This window comes from Pyxicephalus adspersus, chromosome 2 (genome assembly GCF_032062135.1).
Source record: "Pyxicephalus adspersus chromosome 2, UCB_Pads_2.0, whole genome shotgun sequence".
Lineage (NCBI taxonomy): Eukaryota > Metazoa > Chordata > Amphibia > Anura > Pyxicephalidae > Pyxicephalus > Pyxicephalus adspersus.
The window spans coordinates 54,677,149-54,697,101 of NC_092859.1; the positions used below are offsets into that span (position 1 = coordinate 54,677,149).

The 19,953-nt window shown below is 35.8% G+C and overlaps 1 protein-coding gene across 1 annotated transcript in view; it reads left to right on the forward strand.

The window, feature by feature from the left end:
* Positions 1-17,723, forward strand: part of LOC140322413 (rho GTPase-activating protein 7-like) — a 52,170-nt gene extending 34,447 nt beyond the window's left edge. The window contains exons 5-12 of the mRNA XM_072398984.1: positions 943-2,264; positions 4,020-4,163; positions 6,167-6,326; positions 9,146-9,344; positions 10,188-10,404; positions 13,899-14,013; positions 15,715-15,935; positions 17,484-17,723. Coding sequence (XP_072255085.1) covers positions 943-2,264; positions 4,020-4,163; positions 6,167-6,326; positions 9,146-9,344; positions 10,188-10,404; positions 13,899-14,013; positions 15,715-15,935; positions 17,484-17,661 — 2,556 coding nt within the window. The 3' untranslated portion in view covers positions 17,662-17,723. The remainder of the gene's footprint in view (positions 1-942; positions 2,265-4,019; positions 4,164-6,166; positions 6,327-9,145; positions 9,345-10,187; positions 10,405-13,898; positions 14,014-15,714; positions 15,936-17,483) is intronic.
* The last annotated feature ends 2,230 nt before the right edge of the window (positions 17,724-19,953 follow it).

Below are 19,953 nucleotides of genomic sequence, written 5' to 3' on the forward strand. Positions count from 1 at the left end.
AAATCATCTAAATTGGTTTACCTACAGCACAGTTTCAGCCCTACAGGTATTACCATAGAAAAACTGGTTCATTATAAAATTACAGCAAAGTGTTATTCATCCTTCATTTTTATTACCACTTCAAAAAGTGCACATCCAGGAAAATTGGCCTCAAATGATCATCTTATTTAAGTAAAGGAGATGAGGTGAAATTTGAAAAAAAAAACCTACACAAAAAAAATTCTTTATAGGAACAAATTTACATACATAGTGGCTTTTCCGCAGCGCATGTGCTATCCCTTAGTGACTTATGTCCAAGGTATGTGCATTTAAGTGGAACTCCAAACAAACAATAGATAAGCAGTGTCAAATCACCAAGTGCTGGCTGGCAGGCCTAATAGTTTTTTTATATGTAATAATCCAAAATTGTATAGTACATATTTAGAAAATTACAAATAGTAAAGCTACAGTCAAAAGGTAGTAAAATGGTAAAAGTATAACAATACAAAAAGAAAACCTCTGCTGCAGAGCCTAAAGGAAAGGCCTGATCATACAAATGTACAATATCAAACAAGCATACATACATTATCAAAGGTTTATTGTACCCCACATTATTTAAATCTAAAACATTGCAATTGGTAGTTAAATAAACCTGCTTGTTCACACTTGGTTCTTAGAAACACAGAAAAACCATTTATTTGTATGGAATTAGTTATTCAGACTGGTAAATACATTTAGATATATTTATATCTTCCTAAGAACCCTTTAGTTTAATTTAAAAAGGCAGATAGAAGAAAACTATATTGGTTTAAACAATTTTTTTATTAAAGATTTGTGTGTGCTTTAATAAATAGACTTCTTATTTTAAAATAATACTTTGGTAGTGGTGAGGTATAAAATTGATCAAATAATAGCACTGTAAGTTGCCATGTTTTATTAAACCATTACATTTTATTTTTTAAGAGTGATGAGTCAGAAGACGATGAACCCTGTGCTATTAGCAGTAAATGGTCTTACCAAAGGCAAAGCAAACGCTGGTCCCGCCTTGATGATTTTGACCTTGCTTTATGTGAAAAAGCATCTACCCTTTACAGAAGTATTGAAAAGATCTCGGTAATGGATGCTTTGGATCAAGAGGAAAAAAATGAAGCCTCTTCATTGCACAGCTCCAGCAGTAGTGAGAATGAAAATTACTGCTTGCTCACTAAATATAATGATCTAGAAACAAGCAGATACTCCTCAATAGCTTCATCTGTAAAACCTCTTGATCTAGGTTCAACTTTTACTGGTTCCCCTTCCACAGAAATGAAAGTAGACCAAAGTGAAATGCTAAACCTAACAAATGAAAAGTTGGTTGATAGGCCTTCTAGCAAGAAAGATAGTTTGCTCAGGAAAATGGAAAAGTTTCGGCTTAGAAACTCTGTTGCTAAAAGAACTCAGCATCCAAAGGTCAAACCTACTATAAGTAGTCCAGTTCTTCTAGATGATCCTGACAATAGGAAATTGCACAGTCTCAACTATATAAAAGTTTCAAACATTCCAGAAAATCAAACAAAAACTGCTTTTTCTAGCTTTTCCCAAACATGCAGCAGTAGTAGTCCATCTGAAAACAGCAGTGCCATGAGTACCCCAAGTCCTGTTATTAGAGTTCGAAGTCATACAAAGAAAGGCGGAGTACATGAAGAATATACTGAACCCACTAAACATTTATGGGATGAGAATCCTGAGCAAAACATTAGAAATGGAAGAAATTTGCATGGGTGTCGGCTTTTTTATACACCACAAGGCCACAAGCCTGGGACATTTCCTAAAACAATTACTACAAACAGCATTTTATCAACTGTACACAACACTTCTGTAAACTGCAAAACTGGAACCTTTCATGACTTAAATAGTAAGCGAATAAGGTCTAATCAAGCTCCACGCTCATCACTTGACAATCGATTAAGCTTCTATGATAATGTGCCCAATCTTTCCCTCCAAAGTGAAGATGATGTATTTTCTGAACTAGATGGTGTACTTAAGGATGTCAATGGACTCCGCAAACTGGTCAGTTCTTGGTCAGAAAAATTCTCAGATGACAGGGACTCAGATTTTAATTATTCAATGTCATCATGTCCATCCTCACCTAAAACTGTTCATCTTCAAGTGAAAGAAGATTTTAAATCAAAACTAAAAGACCATTCAGATATTGACGTTTGTAAACTGCACACAGACTGCAATGGTCTAGATCTTCCATATGTAACAATTTTGGAAAATGAAACACCCCTAATCAACTGTGGCAGGTTAGTTGTAAATGAATTTTTCTTTTGCTGTGAAGTAATGTTGCTAAACATTTTCTTAGGTACCTTGTTGATGGGTGTTGGCCCTTATCTTTGCTTAGAGTAAGTTTTGTGAAGCCACCTCTTTATTATTTGTTTTAGGACGTAATATGTAGATATAGAGGAAAGAAAGAGGTTTAAAGCTCAGGGTTTTTGTGCAAAAAGTCAAATATATATAAGTATGTATTTTGTAACTAATACATACAATCATGGTACAAAGTAATTTTTTCACCATATTTTTGATTGCCTGTTACCGTCACAGGGTTTGGATCTTTTTCCTAGACATAATTTTCCTAAACATCATACAATAAAATATTGAAAACAAGCATTCACACAATTCCTGACACATTTTGCCAATTATAGGCTTCCACAGGGGTATGTAGTTCCAGGAGTTGTATGATTAGTTGAACTGCGATCTAGGTAGGGGAATAGTAGAAGCAGTATTCAAGCTGCATGTGATTAGATATGTTCAAGTCCAAGAGAAAAAATCTCTTTTCTTAGTGGATTGGATCAGATTGTAATATTGATTTAAGTAATCTTACATTTAGAATACCATGCATAGGGGTTTAGCTTAAGGTTATAGGAACCTCGTCAAGTAGGTATTTGGCTACTCCCATATAGATGTCTGTTGTAACCAATCGATACAGCCAGGAGGGCTGATAATGTTTGAGGTTAAATGGTAAATCCGTGCAGCCAGGGGGCTGTTTGTATTCAGGACTTATGGTGTATTGATTGGTTACAACAGACATCTATATATTTTTTGCTTCCGGAAAAATACACCTTTTGGGAGAGTAGCCAAATACCTACTTGACCTACCTGAGGTTCTCTTTACCTTAAGCTAAACCCCTATCCATGGTATTCTAAATGTAAGGTCACTTTTATCAATATCACAATCTGATCTAATCCACTAGGAAAGGAGATTTTTTCTTGTATACTTGAACAGATCTAATCGCATGCAGCTTGAATACTGCTTCTACTATTCCCTTACCTAGACCGCAGTTCAACTGAATAAATCATACAACCTCTGAAACCACATACCTCTGAGGAAGCCTATAATCGCGTTGGGAATTTTGTGATCGCTACAGGTTCTCTTTTTGTTTGGGAGGATGTCTAGGAAAAATATCCAAACCCTGTGACGGTAACAGGCAATCGGATATATGTTGAAAAATTTACTTTGTACCACTGTTGTATGTATTAACTACAAAATATATACTTGACTTATTGCACAAAAACCCTGAGCCTTAAACCTCTTTCTTTCCTCTATATCTTCACAATACGCCCATTTTCTTAGGTAACTAAGGTTATATTTTTAAAGTGTATTTATTTTGTAATATTGATCTTTGTTTATATATTAAACTCCATTTCTTTATTTTAGATCCCCTACCCTATTGAATATTTCAGACTATTTTTTTTTAATTCTGATTTTAGGAGGAGTGTTAATTGCTAAAAATCTTTGTAGAATGCTGCACCTCTAGCTCTGGAATTTTGAGATATGTAGATTCTTGTATGGTTTCTTTGTGATTTTTGGCAATTCTTGATCTGTGCATTTCCAGACAAAAAGTATTTTGTAACTTAGTTTTTGTATCTGCTTTGTTTAGTGTTAAGCTTCTTATGACCAGTTGCTATCTTCATTAATAAATACTCCGTAAAAATATAATATACAAAGTAGCTTCAAATACAGTAAGCAATTCAGGATATTTGTAATCTTCAAATTTGCAGAGGAAGTCCAGAGCCTGAAAATATTTCCATGCAAGTTGAAAGACAGTCAGCAGCTCACTTAAACAAGATCCAGAAACTGTCTTTGTTAAAGCTCACAGCACTGATGGATAAATATTCCCCTTCCAACAAACAAGGATGGAACTGGTGAGTTCATGGGAATTCTGGGTGACACATCTGCTCTGACTGAACCTCAACCTATATTTCAGTTGATGTTTAGGAAAATTCTTTGAAGTCTGTGTAAATACATAAAATAGTGTTCATGATTTATCTTGCTGAGGCATTTGCACAGATCTTTTAGTAAAATAATTACCAATAGTTAGTAGCTGTTTTGCTGTGCTGTTTGTGTGCCTGTGGGAGAGAGCCACCTCCATTTCTCATCATGGTGATTGTTGTCGCTGAGCAGGAGGTAAAGGGAGGATCCTGTCTTTTTGTGGTTGTCACACAAAAGTAGAAAAATTTGTACCAGGTTTATAAACTCTCAAAGAGGACTTTCCTTTTACGTTAAGAAATTAGCTCACACTTGGGCGAATCACTTCAAGTGAACCTCCTAGCATATATATATTCATGTTAAAAAGATATTTTAGTAACCCTAGATGGTTTGTGAATATGATACTAACATAACACAATATAAAGCAACAGTATTAAAAAAAACAAAAAAAAAACACCCTCTAGTCAATAGGTTAAGAAGTCATCAGTCTTCTACAGGCCAGAGAAATGCATCTCCTCATCTTCTTTCTATTAGTGACCAGACTGCAAGTTTGTTGCAAATCACTAAGTGAAAGGCTGCCATTGGCAGCCATTCATCAAAATCACACATGCTGTGGATCCCTCCCTGTCCCTGGTGGACTAGTACTGTCTTAAAGATGTTTGACACAGGTACAATGTTTTACAGCCTGTACTTGGCAAAATTGGCACTTCAGGGAACATATGCAATCTAATCAGGGATGTGTGGCTATTAGTAAGGGACACACACTCTCCCCTAACAGGGCTTGGTTGAAGATGAATGTGTGGATGCCTAGCGGATGAGTTTATTGAGGAAGCAGTAGGAGCACTTTAAGACCTATGACCAGGCCATGCCCTATAGACTGCTTTACCATGTTACCAACAAAAAATTCAGGAACAGTCATGGCAAATTTGAGTATTTTGACTACCTACTTGCAAAAAATTTTTTCTTTCCATCATTTTTATCTACCTACATGCCTTTATGTGCCTTTAAACTGTTCAAAAAAAATTAACTAATCAGTACCCTAGCATACCCTCTCTCTCTGCTTGCTTGTCATAGCCCTCTTCCTATCAGAGGAGTGTTCAGTTACTTTGTGCTGGCCAATATCCTTAAACCCTTCCCTCACTTATCTATAAATTTTTTTTATGCAGATGCCAGTGAAAGAGCAAATCGAAATGCAATAGGGCATGACTTGAATGACAGCTCTTAGTCTGCTAGGATTGTTCACATCATATCCAATATGACCACTTCCAGAAACTGTTTTAAGGTTGTTGCTTGTCTGCACAATTAAGTTTTTACAGGTTAAAAAGCAATGACTAAAATAAGTTACATGCTCATATAATTTCATAGGAATATTTTGGATGAAATGAAAAGTCTGACAACAGATCTCTTTAAATCTTACATTAGGATTTATTTAGGCAGAAATAACTTACTGCTTTAAATGAAAACCTTCATTATTCAGAATAAACAATTTAGTGTGGACTTTTAAATGTACTTTTAAGCACTAACTAGAAGTTAACAGTTTTTTATGTACCATGTCTGGTTTAAATAGCTTAGATAAAGCATGAGCATTGTGGATTTGCGGATGAGCATTTGGAAGCTCCAGGTCGTCTTTAGGAGTAGTCATGTAGAATGCAAGGATTTCAAAAACAGGAAGTGCCTAAACAAGGAACTTGATAAGAGGATAATCAGGTATTATTTAAATGAAAAGATTTAAAAAGAGTTTTTTTTTATATTATAATGGTAGTTTAGGTCAGATGTTTTTTTTTATTCCCAAACCTGAAAAATCTAAGACATCCTAAATGTATGAATTGGAATATGCATTCTTATTTTGTGCAATCTTTTATTTTGTATTTTTACAATGTTTATTTTACTACATATGATGTTATTTTCAAAACATACTAATTTCTTAATTGTTTTATAGGAATGTTCCAAACTTCATTCGTAAAATAAGGGTTCCAGACTATAAAGATAAGAACGTGTTTGGTGTTCCACTCTTGCTAAATGTGCAGAGAACAGGCTTTCCTATTCCTAAGAGCATTCTTCAGGCAATGGAGTATTTACGTAACCACTGCCTTGATCAGGTATTTTCATTAAAAGTAACTGGTGCTTACAAATAATCTTTTCTGCAGAGCAGTTAAACATATCCAGACAAAAATGTGAAAAATAGCCCAACACTTTAGATGCTGCCCTGAAATTGTATGTTCATATGCTATATTTCAGATTTAAAAAATCTTAAAATGCTTAGAAAATAAAGCAGTCAATAATTTTTTGGTTAAACCCTGAACATAACATATGAACAAAAACATTGTGCATGTCTTTTAAAATACACCTGTCACTTATTTGAAAAATTCAATTTATGTTAATTTTTGGCAAATATGTCACACCAATCAGTAAACCGAGAAATAGGCAGTTGTACTTAGATGCAAACCCTGAATTTCCTTTTATGATTGAGCTTGGCCTCACACCACCCCCACTTTGTGATGCTGGCCAATGAGGCTGGCTATCACAACAAAGGACCAAAATGACTGAGTTTACAGTCAATCCTATTTTCGCTCATTTTATTTGTTTTCCCTGCCAGGTTCACTTTATAAATTTGCTCTAGTTTCCTTTTTCTTATATTTTGCCCTTCAAATTCACCAAATCAGTATTTAGATGACATTTCACACTGTAGTCTGAATTCTGTAGTTTTAGGGTTAATGGTCACCAAATCTTGATCGCTCAATAGATTGCACACCTATATATCAGTTTTCCCTAAACTGTGAAAGGACCCTTCAAATCCCTTTAACCATCACCCTATAGCCCTCCTCAATTCAGATTTAAAAATATTTATTGAATCCTGGCTTTGCGATTGTGACTTTCTTGCCCGACATCATCTCTAAAGAGCAAGTAGGCTTCTTGGCCTAACATCAAGCTGGGGACAACCAGGCAGACAATTAAGGACTAGGTGTTCCTGATATCCTAAAATACTACAGCAACCCACCCATGTCATTGGGCCGCTTGGTTCACCTTGTCGTCCTTCAATCACTGGACAGAGATTGTAAAACTATGGAAGGCTTCCATACACCCCAATTCCTAGTTATGAAATTCCAGTAAGAAAGGCAGTTGGGGGAATCTTACTTGTCCCCATGTAGTTCACTAAGCAAGTCTGGCTCCGATACAAAGATAAGTTTAGGCTTACAGCACTGGTCTTGTTAATTACATATTTTCTTTATAACCCCCAATTCTCTCATAGCCTGCACACTCATATGATTGGGCCATGGTGATTCAGAGGTCTCTTTCACTTTGGTCAACTGGTGCATCCATGCACCTTGGCAGCTTCTGATGTTTTCAGATTAACAGGAGAAATTTGAGATCCCACTCAACTGTTTTATGCCTATCTCCAAATAAGATGCTATGCCCAGTCCATTACTAACAATTTAACCTTTTATAATATGGCCTTTTTCACAAGGATTTGTGCGGGAGGACCAGTCTTATCTCCAAAATATATGTGGTGTTAAATACTGAACCAGGGATACCTTTTGCTAAGCGTTCTTATAAAGGAACAGACGTTGGAGAGGGCACTTCCCCTAGAGATCTGGAGCCTCCATCCATCCATATGGAATGGACTACACGTTTTTCCCTGCCACTGGTAATGAGGGTTGGAGGTGTCGGTCAGCAGTGGGTACATCCTATCATATATTTAGGACATATCCTATTATAGTTCTGCATTGGAAAATGGTTAATGACCTCCTCACTGGCTTGATTGAAACTCCCATACCTTTTGGATGTAGTCACCTGTTAGGTTCGCCTATAAGCACCCTCATTAAGCTTGGTAAAAAACTGGCTTCAAATGTCTCATCTCTAGGCCCTGGAAATCGACCTCTCCTCCTGGCCTTACGAATTAAAGATGTCTAGCTTATAGAACATCTTACGGCTTGGCTGTTTGACAAAGTTGAAAAATATACAGCAATTTGGGCACCTTGGGACTCCTATTTGTTGTCCCTACTCATATTTTTCTGGCACCTTTCTGGGAGAATATCACATAAATATTTAATAGCTGAAACCCTAAGGCAATAACCCTCTAGGCTTCTTGACCCCACCCCCCCTCCTTCCCTAATCTTATTCTTTTTTCATTTCCCTCTTTTTTCATGTTCTTTTTTTTTTCTCTTTTTTTTTTGGTGGAAAACAATACAGTACATACATACATACATACATACATACCGGTAGTGCCTAGAAACCTACTGTATATTAATTGGCTGGCTAACAGTTGTAGTACAAAAATTTTTTTATACATCCTACAATCATATTATTAATGTTACCATTACATACCATTGTGTTATTTTGTATTACAATCATCACCCCAGCCTATTATAATACATTAGGCTTCTAAGCCGTACGATGAATGTGTGAAAGTGTCACATAAGCCAAAAACAAAAACCTATTGGGATACTAATGAAGGACATTCAGACCCCCAGCAATGTTGGTGACGATACTATGTTCAGGGTCTTGACTACAGTGTAAAATGTCATCTGACAGTAAAAAAGCCTCTAGCAAATCCTATTTATTTTGAAGAATAGATTAACAAATTTTGGATGGGTGGATTTGAAGAGCAAAATATAAACAAAGGAAACTGGAGCAATGGGGAAAAGTGAACCTGACGGGTAAAACCAATAAAAGTGAAAATAGGATCAAATTCATGACACATGGAGAGAAAAAAAAATGATTATCTGTGTTACTGATGCAAATTTAACTTTTTCTGTCAAAGCTAACCGTGTTGCCTCTTTGTTTTCATGTATGTTTTATTAAGGATAATTTTTTATTGACATAGTATTAAAGAAGGCTTATAAAATATTTAGGAGGATTTTATATATTTTGTTGGAATTCTTTGTATACTGAATACATCACTGATTGTTTTGTACAGGTTGGTCTTTTTCGAAAATCTGGTGTAAAGTCTAGAATACAGGCTCTTCGAGAGATGAATGAATTAAACTGTAACTTTGTGAATTATGAAGGCCAGTCTGCATTTGATGTGGCAGATATGGTGAAGCAGTATTTTCGTGATTTACCTGAACCTATATTCACAAGCAAATTGTATGAAACGTTCTTGAACATTTATCAATGTAAGATCCCTCTCTTTTTTTCTGTGTGTGCTTGTTGTATGTCACCTAGAAATTATTTACATTAATGAGATTGTCATTTTGCCAATGCAAGGCAAAGTGATGGATTCTCCTGAAAGAAATTACAACCACACTCACTGATGCCCTCCTGTTTTTTTTTTTCTTCCTTCAGAGCCCAAAAACACGGTGTTGACTGTGTACCACCCGAAACTACATGAAAAATTCCTACGTGTAAACGTGTTTGGAATTTGCAATTGTTTTGAATCCTGGGAAGACCAGGGGTGTTTTTATTAATAAACACAAAATAATTAACAAAGTGCCATACAAATAGGTTAAATATATAATGCGTATATTGGTCCATCATTGCTTTCTCCCAATTATTAGACATAAAAGTATGTGTTGCAAATTGAGCAATAAGGGATGTTATTGCAATGAACATCACAGTATGGTTCCTTAAAGAAAAGATGCAATTCTGGTAAAAAGGTGTGCACATTGGGGGCACCAGTGATCACAAAATAATAAAAAGGTAGTTCCCTGTTGTAGTAGTTTCTTGAGCAAAAGCCCCTTGAACAGTACAGTAATTATCATGTAATTTTAAAAAGAGTGTTAGAGTGATGAGACTTGATAGCATTATCTGAAAAATATTACATAAAAATGCTGGAACAACCCTTTGGAAAAATTTATTATGGGAAAATGAATAATTGGAGTTGAGGTTTAAACTAGCAGCATTAAATTATTGCAAAAAAACAAGTGTTATTTGCTTCATCTAAACATTTTTTGGTTGTTTGGCTTGTTTTACATTGCGTTGTAAAGCGAGAATCCACATAGTTTGTGCTTGTTTCTTAGATGTGCCAAAGGATCAACAGTTGTTTGCAACTCAGGCTTCCATACTGCTACTACCAGAAGAAAATCGTGAATCCCTTAAGATGCTTTTGTACTTCCTGAGAGATGTGGTTGCTTGTGCAAGTGAGAATCAGATGACGCAAACCAATATTGCGGTGTGTCTTGCACCGAGTTTATTTCATTTAAACTCCCTCAGAAAAGAAAGCACTTCTTCAAACAGGTATTGCCACAATTACCCAGTGACTTGTGTTGTGAAATAAAATGCACATTTCTAGGCCGTTTGTCTTATTGGCCCAGTAAGTAGATTGAAGCCCCTTCAGTAAAGTATTTTTGTTGCATTAAAATGTCAGTATTTTTATTGAGTACGTTTTATCAAAGGGCATTACAGAGAAACAGTATAGCAAAAACATATTCATCCAACATTGTTCATACACAAACATCAAATAGACTATATTCCGATATAAAAGTAGAAAAAAATAAAACTACTGTGGTTCAACAGAAAGTTTATTGATGCCTATCACAATTTTTATAGCGTACTGCGGTAGTCGGTCATAAGACCAACATGTCATATACAGTACATCAGAAATGTTTCAGGTGAAAATCTGAAGTGTACTGCATCCTAAAATCCCACCGTCGCTGATTGATGAACAACTGATTGGTAATGACTGTTGTGCAGACCTGTGAAGGAGAGCACAGTGGGGTACTGCATGCTCCTTCCCCTTCTCCATTGAACAGAACAGTGCTGTTCAATCCTCAAGTCCCATGGAAAATCCGGGATTGTCGTACAAGGGCTTAGGCAAGTTTCCTCATATCCCGAAAATTTTTGTTTAAAGATGGACATTTAACTTTTTTTAAAAATTAGGACACCGGTGAATAGATGAGCTCTACTTTGCACTTTTTCTAGGTTCTAATGCCAAAGTTGGAGTTTGCATATACTTTTGTCCACAAATGGGGATCCACGAACACATTTTAATCTATCATATTTGATTAATGCAGAACATAATCACAGTACATTGTCCATTTTTACTCATGATTAATAATCATTTAAAAAGAATGACTAAAGAGATTTTTGGGTATACAGTTAGATCCATAAATATATGGACAGAGAAAACTTTTTTCTAATTTTGGTTCTGTACATTACCACATTTATTTTAGATGAAACAACTCAGATGCAGTTAAACTGCAAACTTTCACCTTTAATTCAGTGGGTTGAACAAAAAAATTGCATTAAAATGTGAGGAACTAAAGCCTTTTTTATACACAATCAGTTCATTTCAGGGGCCCAAAAGAAATTAGACAATTGACTTAAAGGCTATTTCATGGGCTGGTGTGGGCAATTCAACTGCTGGAAGTGTTCCAGCTGATATTTGGGCAAAATGTACATTGATAATAGGCCTTATTTACAAGGAAAGTAATGTTTCATCCAACTTTTTTTTCAAAGGATACATTGTATTGTACTTTCTGTTGCCTACTAAACTCTGTATGTTTCTTTGCCTCAACCCACAGAATAAAATGGAACTAAACCTAAACATAAAAAAATGCGAGCTGGTAGGTTCTTTATTGCAGAAGGGACAGGCTATGCCCCTCCTTAATAAAATAAACACCTCTGACTGTTCACAATACACCTCTGCGTCACATTATTTGCATCCTCACTCAATAATCTTTGGTGCTTGGGATTTTTGAGCATCTTGGTTGGCCGGGCCACAAAGCTGCAACTTCTGCACCGTAGTTCATTCTTTTATTCCTGGCAGCCAGTACTGTGGGGAACTGGAACCATGCATCTTAGTATACTTTTTAAGGTTTGTTTCGGTTTTATATCTAAAGCTAGCAAAGTATTTCTTGTATCAAAGAGGAATATAATCCTGACCTGCACAAAGCATTAGTCAGACCACATCTGGAACATGCAGTCCAGTTTTCTTTGTTTGCAGGTGACACCAAACTATGTAAAGGAATTAGGTCCATACAGGATGTCTATAATTTACAAGTAGACCTGGATGTATGGTTGGATAGGGCAGCCCAATGGCAAATCACATTTAATATTGGGAAACATAAAGGTATGCACTTGAGGGCTAACAACATGCATGCTTCATACTGTCCAGGGGGAATACATATGGGGGAGTCAAAAATGGAAAAGGATCTGGGAGTTCTGGTAGATTATATACTTACCAATAGCATGCAATGCCAAGCTGCAATATCTAAAGCTAGCAAAGTATTTCTTGTAATAAAAGAGGAATAGACTGCAGAGATGGAGACATAATCCTAGCCCTGTACAAAGCATTGGTGAGACCACATCTGGAATATGCAGTCTAGTTTTGGGCACCAGTTCACAAAAAGGACATTGTGGAATTGGAGAGAGTGCAGAGAAGGGCAACTAAACTAATAAAAGGAACGGAGCAGATCAGCTGTGAGGAGAGATTATCTGAATGAAATCTCTTCTTTCTTGAGAAAAGACGGGGAGATATGATCACCATATAAAAATCAGTAATTGGTCTTTATTGAGAACTTTCATCTCAATTATTCATATTAGGTTAATTACAAAGGACAAGAGGGCACTCTTTGCGTCTGGAGGTAAAGAAACTTAATCCCTGGACAAGGAAGGGATTCTTCAATGTAAGGGATGTTAAAATGTGGAATAGGCTTCCTCAGGAAGTAGTTTCAGCAAGTACTATAGATTGTTTTTGAAAAAAGCTGGATGCTTTTCTAGAACCACGAATATAACTGGGTATTAAAGCTTTAAAGTAAAGACAACTGGATTACCTGTCTACTGGGTTTTATCTGTTTATTTCCCTAGTGGTTAAACTTGATGGATTTATGTCTTTTTTTTTTTCAACCTAACTGTGTAAGGCAGAATGGGGCCTGAGCAAGACAGCAACTTTGGTCCTTCTTTCCTCAAGGTGACATTTATAAGGGTTGCAATAGATGCAGAAGAAGCCTTCCTATTTACATAGTCTCTTCTGGAATGGCTCCCTAAGACTATTTACAAGTCATGCTGTCTTCTGAATTGACAGGAGAGTGCACAGCACCAACCATGTTTTTTTCTGGTTTACTGCAGGAGTATAAAGGTGTAGCTGGGCCCTATGTACCTTCCAGGGTTTGAGTTGTGGATAACTGATTCTGCTTCCATTACGTTTTCATATAGATGACAGCAAAATAAACAAGGGTTGTGTATTGTCGGGCCAGTTTCCTAGGGTCCTTTCTCCATCTTGATAGGTTGAAGAAGAAAAGCTTGTCCAAAGCCAACATTCTTCAGAGAAGGGCTCTTGCTTTTTGTATGTAGCATTGGTATTCTCTATTACAACTCCTTAAGGAAGAAACATTTTCTCAGACAGTGACACTTTTACCAAGAAAATTACTTATGAAGCATTGTACACTTTTTTTTTTTTTTTTTTTAAAGCCCTGGAATGCATTAGCTTGTTCACTTAATGTTCCTTATTAAATTACACTAATGCTGGGCAGAATGGTCACTCAGAGGTTAGCACTCTGGCCTTTGCAGCGTTAGGTCCTAGGTTTGAATGTCGACTAGGACACTATCTGCATGGAGTTTGCAGGTTCTCCCCATGTTTGCATGGGTTTCCTCCGGGTGCTTGGTTTTCTCACGCATTCCAAAAACATGCAGTTAGGTAAAACTAATTTAGGGAGCGGTTTCCAATTCCTTTTTAAAAATATAAATGCAATCTGATTGATGTAATTAAATATCTGTTTCTTTGAATATAGGTCAAGTCAGAGAAAATACAGTACTGGAAAACCAGACCAAAAAGACTTAAGTGAAAACTTAGCAGCAACCCAAGGCTTGGCTCACATGATTGCAGAGTGCAAAAGGCTATTTCAGGTATAGCATGTGAATACATTGATTTTTATATTTTTATCACAAAAAGTTATTCTAGATGTGCTATTAATAACACACTAATGGTCGCACAGTTGTTGTGTGTGTATATTCAAATTGACCTTTGAGGGCAGATGTGAAACAGCAATTTATGAGAAAACTGCCAATCCTCTCCTGAGGTGTTACCTGAATTTGCAATGATCCACTCCTATGAAGAAAGACAAAGTGTACATCTTTGAAAGACATGCACATTTCCCTATGTTTAGTCACATTACCAAGAATTATCAATACAACAAAAGAAAAGCACTGTTAGCTCACTAAAGGAAGTTAGAAGTTCCATGTACAACCTGAACCTCAGAAATGATGTCTAAATCTGTATGGCTGTGAACGTTTATGATCATTGCAAAAAGCTTTAAGGTATAAACTAAAGCTATGTGCATTCAACTGGCACTTTCCTATTCAAATTTCTCAGTGCAGTATACTCAGGGGAAATTTGCTGCACACTAACAAATAAGTAAATTATATAAATGTATTAAATATTAGGACACAACTGGAAGTTTTTGCTGAATATACCATGATTATAAAATATTTTTTCTTTTTTTTTGTTTTGTAATTTTACATGAGATATTGTTCCAGAAGTCTTTGTTTTGGTTAGATTTTACCTTTGCAAACCTTACCTGTGCTGCAATGTTTCTTTTAGAGAGAAAATACTTTTTCCTGGCAACCCTTTTAAACAAGTCATACTTGTTTAGTATTTTTGAAATTGTGTGGTCATTTACTTTAACATGCTAACTGAGGCCTTTAAAGTCTGGGATGTAGCACTAAGTTTTTTTTTTTTTTTTGTTTGTTTGTTTTTTAATTGATCAGTCTAAGCTTGGGGTGAATTTGCTGGAAAGTTTACTTCTCAAAAATTGGCTACTATCTTGAATGTTTTCCACTTGTGAATAATCATTCTTGCTAAAGAATGATATACTGCAAATTGTTTGGAAATGGTCTTATGACTTATGATGAGCAGTGCTAATTGCTTGTCTAAGATTATTGATAGCGTCTTTCCTTCCTGGTATTGGGGTAACACACATATGAATGCTCCAAATCTGCAAACTTCTGCTGTTATAGAGGTGGTTACACTTGATGATGATCAGTCACTGAAGTTCCTTTGATTAGCAACAACTGCATGCTATTTATCCTCTTAATTCCTATGGAAGTGGTAAGGGTTTTTTTAATACGTTGCTTCTGCATTTTGTCCTGGGCTTTAGAAAATAAATAACACAGTGTAATATATCATGTGTTATTGTTTATCTGAGGTTGAATTTAGTTCAGTTTGAGACCTTCTAAGAGTTGATTTTTTTTATTACGTCTTAATACATAAAATCCTGGAGTTGTAAGATGGTGTACTTTATTTTTTACATGACTGTATTTCACAGAACTGTCTCACAGGTCCAAAACATTGCCCTGTCCAGAAACATGCAAAAAAAAAAAAAAAAATCGGAATAATTTAAAGTTTACAAGCTGAGACATCAAATGACAGTCTTTACAGTGGCTTATTATGTTTTGCTCTACTAATGTGTTTTCATAGAATGAAATAAAGCCATAGATGTGAACATCCTGCGATCCAAAATTGCTGATTGCTGTGGGTATTGCGTATTGTATTCTCAGGTAGAATTATGTAACATAGATAAAATGTCTCCTATTTGTCTGCAATTTTAGGTAGAAAGCGATGAATATCCAATCAGGTTATGGAAAGTGTCTATTGAACTTAATGCAACTCCAAATGAGGCCTTACAATATATTCTGAGAGAACAGCATACATGGGACCCAAGTCTACATCAGTCCAAAATCTTAGAAACCCTGGATGAAGATACTGAAATCTACCACTACACTACAGAGAGCATGCCTCCAACACCCTGCAAAGAATATATAGTTTTAAGGTATTTTCTAACAAGAGCATTATCTTATCTATCTATAGAGAATTAACATCAATTATCCTAATAGAGTGGTTCATGTTACAGGGCAGCATATAGTAAATAGCAAGTGAACAATTGGTTCTTGAAAATGTCTTTACAAAGAAGGAAAAATTGGCGAGCATAAGTCAAAGGCTTGTTGATGCATGTGGGGGTCACACAAATTGCTAGAAAAATGTAATAGTGGTCATGAAGATAAGGTATCAAAACACTTAGTGCTTCACAGAAAACACATGGCCGGTTGCATGTGTGTCATTGCCTGGGTGAGAGATGGCAGTATGGTGCATTGTAGGAAGAAGGCAGGGTAACGTAAAGGATTTACTACTGACATCCTAGTTCTGGATACAACAGGACACCTTCAGTAAGGCAAGTCTCAACTGGTCAGAATACCAGTGGCAGATGGGAAACCTACAAAATACAGGCAGGTAGTTTTATTATTTGTCTAATCAGTGAATGTGAAATACATAAATTCACTTCTCATATTTTTTCACTTTTGATCAGTAAAATTAGATTTTGTTTTATTTTTTTTGATAAATACCAGTTGATCCTGCAAATTGTACCAGGGTTTCTTTTTGCCTTCCTCTGGATCAACTATATTCATAGGGTAAATTTGAGATGTTTTTTTTTCCCTAGTGGTTGAACTTAATGGACTTTTTTCTTTTTGTCTTTTTCAGCAAATTTATGTGAACACCTCCATATCTCACTGTTTCACCACCAATGGTGGAAAATATTACTTTATACTTCAAAACTGACCATAAAAAAACAAATACTAGTATTAGCTTAAAAGAACTGTTGTCCTTTTTTCAAATGTGCTGAGATGCAGATCCACATTTTAAGTCCCATCCAAATATCTTTTAGATCAGGGCCTGTACATATGAGAACAGCTCATTGACTCCCCAGGTCTTTGCTGTTACTCTTAAACAGTCTGCAGAGAAAGTTTTCTATTGACTTGTTCAATGGACTTTCTATTCACTTTCATTCAACTGACATGATCTAGTGCAGAACATCATTCTGCTTGTATGCCATTACCACTAAAACAACAAAAAGAATGTGCACATGGCATTTGAATGTAAAGATTCATCTTTTTCCACTAACCATTGTGCATAATATTTGTGTATACATCTGTAGGTATGACAATTATTGCCTGTTGTCAATTACATATTTTTAGTTGTTTATATTTGGTGTATATCACATTTATCAAAAGGGATACGTGGTCTGTGAAAACAAAGTTTGCATGTATGTATCTGCACATTGGCCGTGGTATACGTATGTTTTAGTCCATACAGGGAATATTTGCTAAGTAAATTCTATGTTTTATAATCACATAAAATATAATGTGAAGCCTGTTTGGCCACTATCTGCTCCCCCCCCTTTTTTTGTTATCAGGTTATTTAAATTTTATCAATAGAAAAATAAAGTAAGGCTAAGTGGTTTCTGTACTAGAGTATTAGGCTATTTAGGTCTCATTAATAATTTGTCTATATACCAAATATTAACTGTTACCTTGTTTTTCAGGACATGGAGGACTGATCCTCGAAGTGGCACATGTATTTTGGCAGCAACTTCAGTTGAATGTGAAAATGTTCAAATCACTGGCATCCTGGGACATGTCATTTTGTGTGAGCACCTCATAGAAAACATTGGCACTAACAAGTGTAAAGTTATCCATGTCTGTAGGACAGACACAAGGTAAACCTTTACATGTCAATGGAGAATTTTAACTTTAAAATTTACTGTTGAGAGTAAAATATTTAGAGATTTAAATGTAAGGACTATGTTAGGGTATGTACACCCCAACAAAAAACTTCACTTCTATTTGCTTGCTTTTGGCCTAATATAACAAAATGCTTCAACTAGTATATTCATTTGTTACACATCGCCTGTCCCTTCTGAGACAAGGGATCTGCCTGCTTGCAATTTTTTTATAAGCCTATTGAAATATATTTTATTGAAATATAGTAAAAAGAATACAATATAATGGCATTGAAAACAAATAACAACATTTGAAATAATTATAAACCTAACAAAAAACACGAATCGCCAAATGTAGTGTTTCCTTTTGGAGCAAAACCAGGTTCCACTATAGCAACTATATGTACACTGCCTTGAATAGGAGCAAACTGTATCTTAGCGTTCCAGAAATGGAGAAGTGGTTAAGCAAGAATGGCATAATAGGAAGGTGGGAGGGGTGGGCAAATTCAAAAAAGTATAAACAGAAAAAGGAGGAAAACAAAAAGAAAAAAAGGAAAATGAGGCTGTCTCCTAGAATTTATTAGCCTAGGATGCAGGGTCTGAAGGTGAAGAGGGATCAGGAGCTAACATTTTAGTGCACAGAAGTATAAATATAGTCATGCCAATAGAACCAGACCCTTCACAGAAGCAGTCAAATCTTTCTTAGTCATAATGTCATTTGGGAGAACCATTAAGATATTGCACGTAGTGAAATCATTTTGTAAAATGCTTGTGTGTTTTTAGGCATTTGCAAGCAGTTTGTACAATACAAAAAAGTGAAAACAAAATAATCCATTCTGCTAGGCTTTTGCGGCCAAGTGGTTACTGCTTTTGGGTTCCTGATGTTTGGCAATTGTCACACAGGGGGAGTAAACATCACAGTAAAATACTGCTACAGTGATATTGGCCATCGTTTTTGTTTATTTTACATAGGTTGACATAAAGACATAAGTCCATCAAGTTCAACCACTAGGGAAATACATCCCAGATAAAAACCCTAAAAACATAGTTGATCCAGAGGAAGGCCCTGGTACAAATGGCCCCAACATGAATAGAATTCCTCCTTGACTGAGGCAATCAGTTGTTCCCTGGATCTGTTGTCTTTACTTTAAAACTTTAATACCCAGTTAAACTATGTGCTTCTAGAAAATCATCCAACTTTTTCTTAAAGCAATCTTTATTACTTGCTAAAACTACTTCCTAAAGCAGCCTATTCCACAGTTTCACAGACCTTACCCTGAAGAATCCCTTCCTTACCTAGAGATTAAATTGATTTTCCTCCAGACACAAAGAGTACCTCCTTGTCTTTTGTAATGACCTTAAAGTGAATAATTAGGAAGGGTTCTCTATCTGGATCATTTAAATATTTATTTAGGGTGATCATATTCCCCTTTAAACGTCTCTTCTCAAATGACAATAGATTAAGTTCAGCTAATCTCTTCTCAAAGCTGAGCCTCTGCATTTTTTTTTTATACGTTTAGTTTCCGTTCTCTGCACTCTCTCCATTACCACAATATCCTTTTTGTGAACTGGTGCCCAATACTATACTGCATATTCTAGATGAGGTCTGACCAATACTTTGTACAGGAGCAGGAGTAGTATAACACAAGAAAGTACTTTGTTTCTCTTTGGAAATTGAAGCTTTGCTAAGTCTATGATCTACGAAAACCCTACAATTTTGACTTGAGCTCTGCCATTTTCCTTTGTGTATACAGAGCTGAAAAAAGTGTTTAGTAAATCGGCCTTCTTTATCCCCAGTTACCAACCCGAGACATCATTTAAGGGGCCCACATGCTCACATCTGATCTTTTGATATTAACCTATTTAAATATTTTTGGGGGTTTGCCTTTCTTTTTGCTATCTGTCTATCATTTGAAGTTTTGGACATTTCCTTAAAAAAAGTTTTTGGTTTTATTTCCTTAAAAAAAATATAAATATGAGGGGTCAACTTCATTGTTTTAAAATTATTATTAGGAATATAACAAAAGATGTTTTAATTTTAGCCTCTTAAACCTATTACCCATTGGAATATATTTTGCAGTGTGTTTGTGTAGAACAGACCCTCCCAGAATATCCTCCCAGTCCAAATCCAAAAGCTGTCCTAAATAATGGAAAATTTGCTCTCCTAAAATTGAATCACGCATCACTACCACTGTCCCAGCCTGTGCAGTCCTTTCTATCTGTGCAAGTAGTTGATTTTCTATTTCTTTCCTAGCCCTGGGGGACCTATAGCAGACTCCAATAATTATCTGTG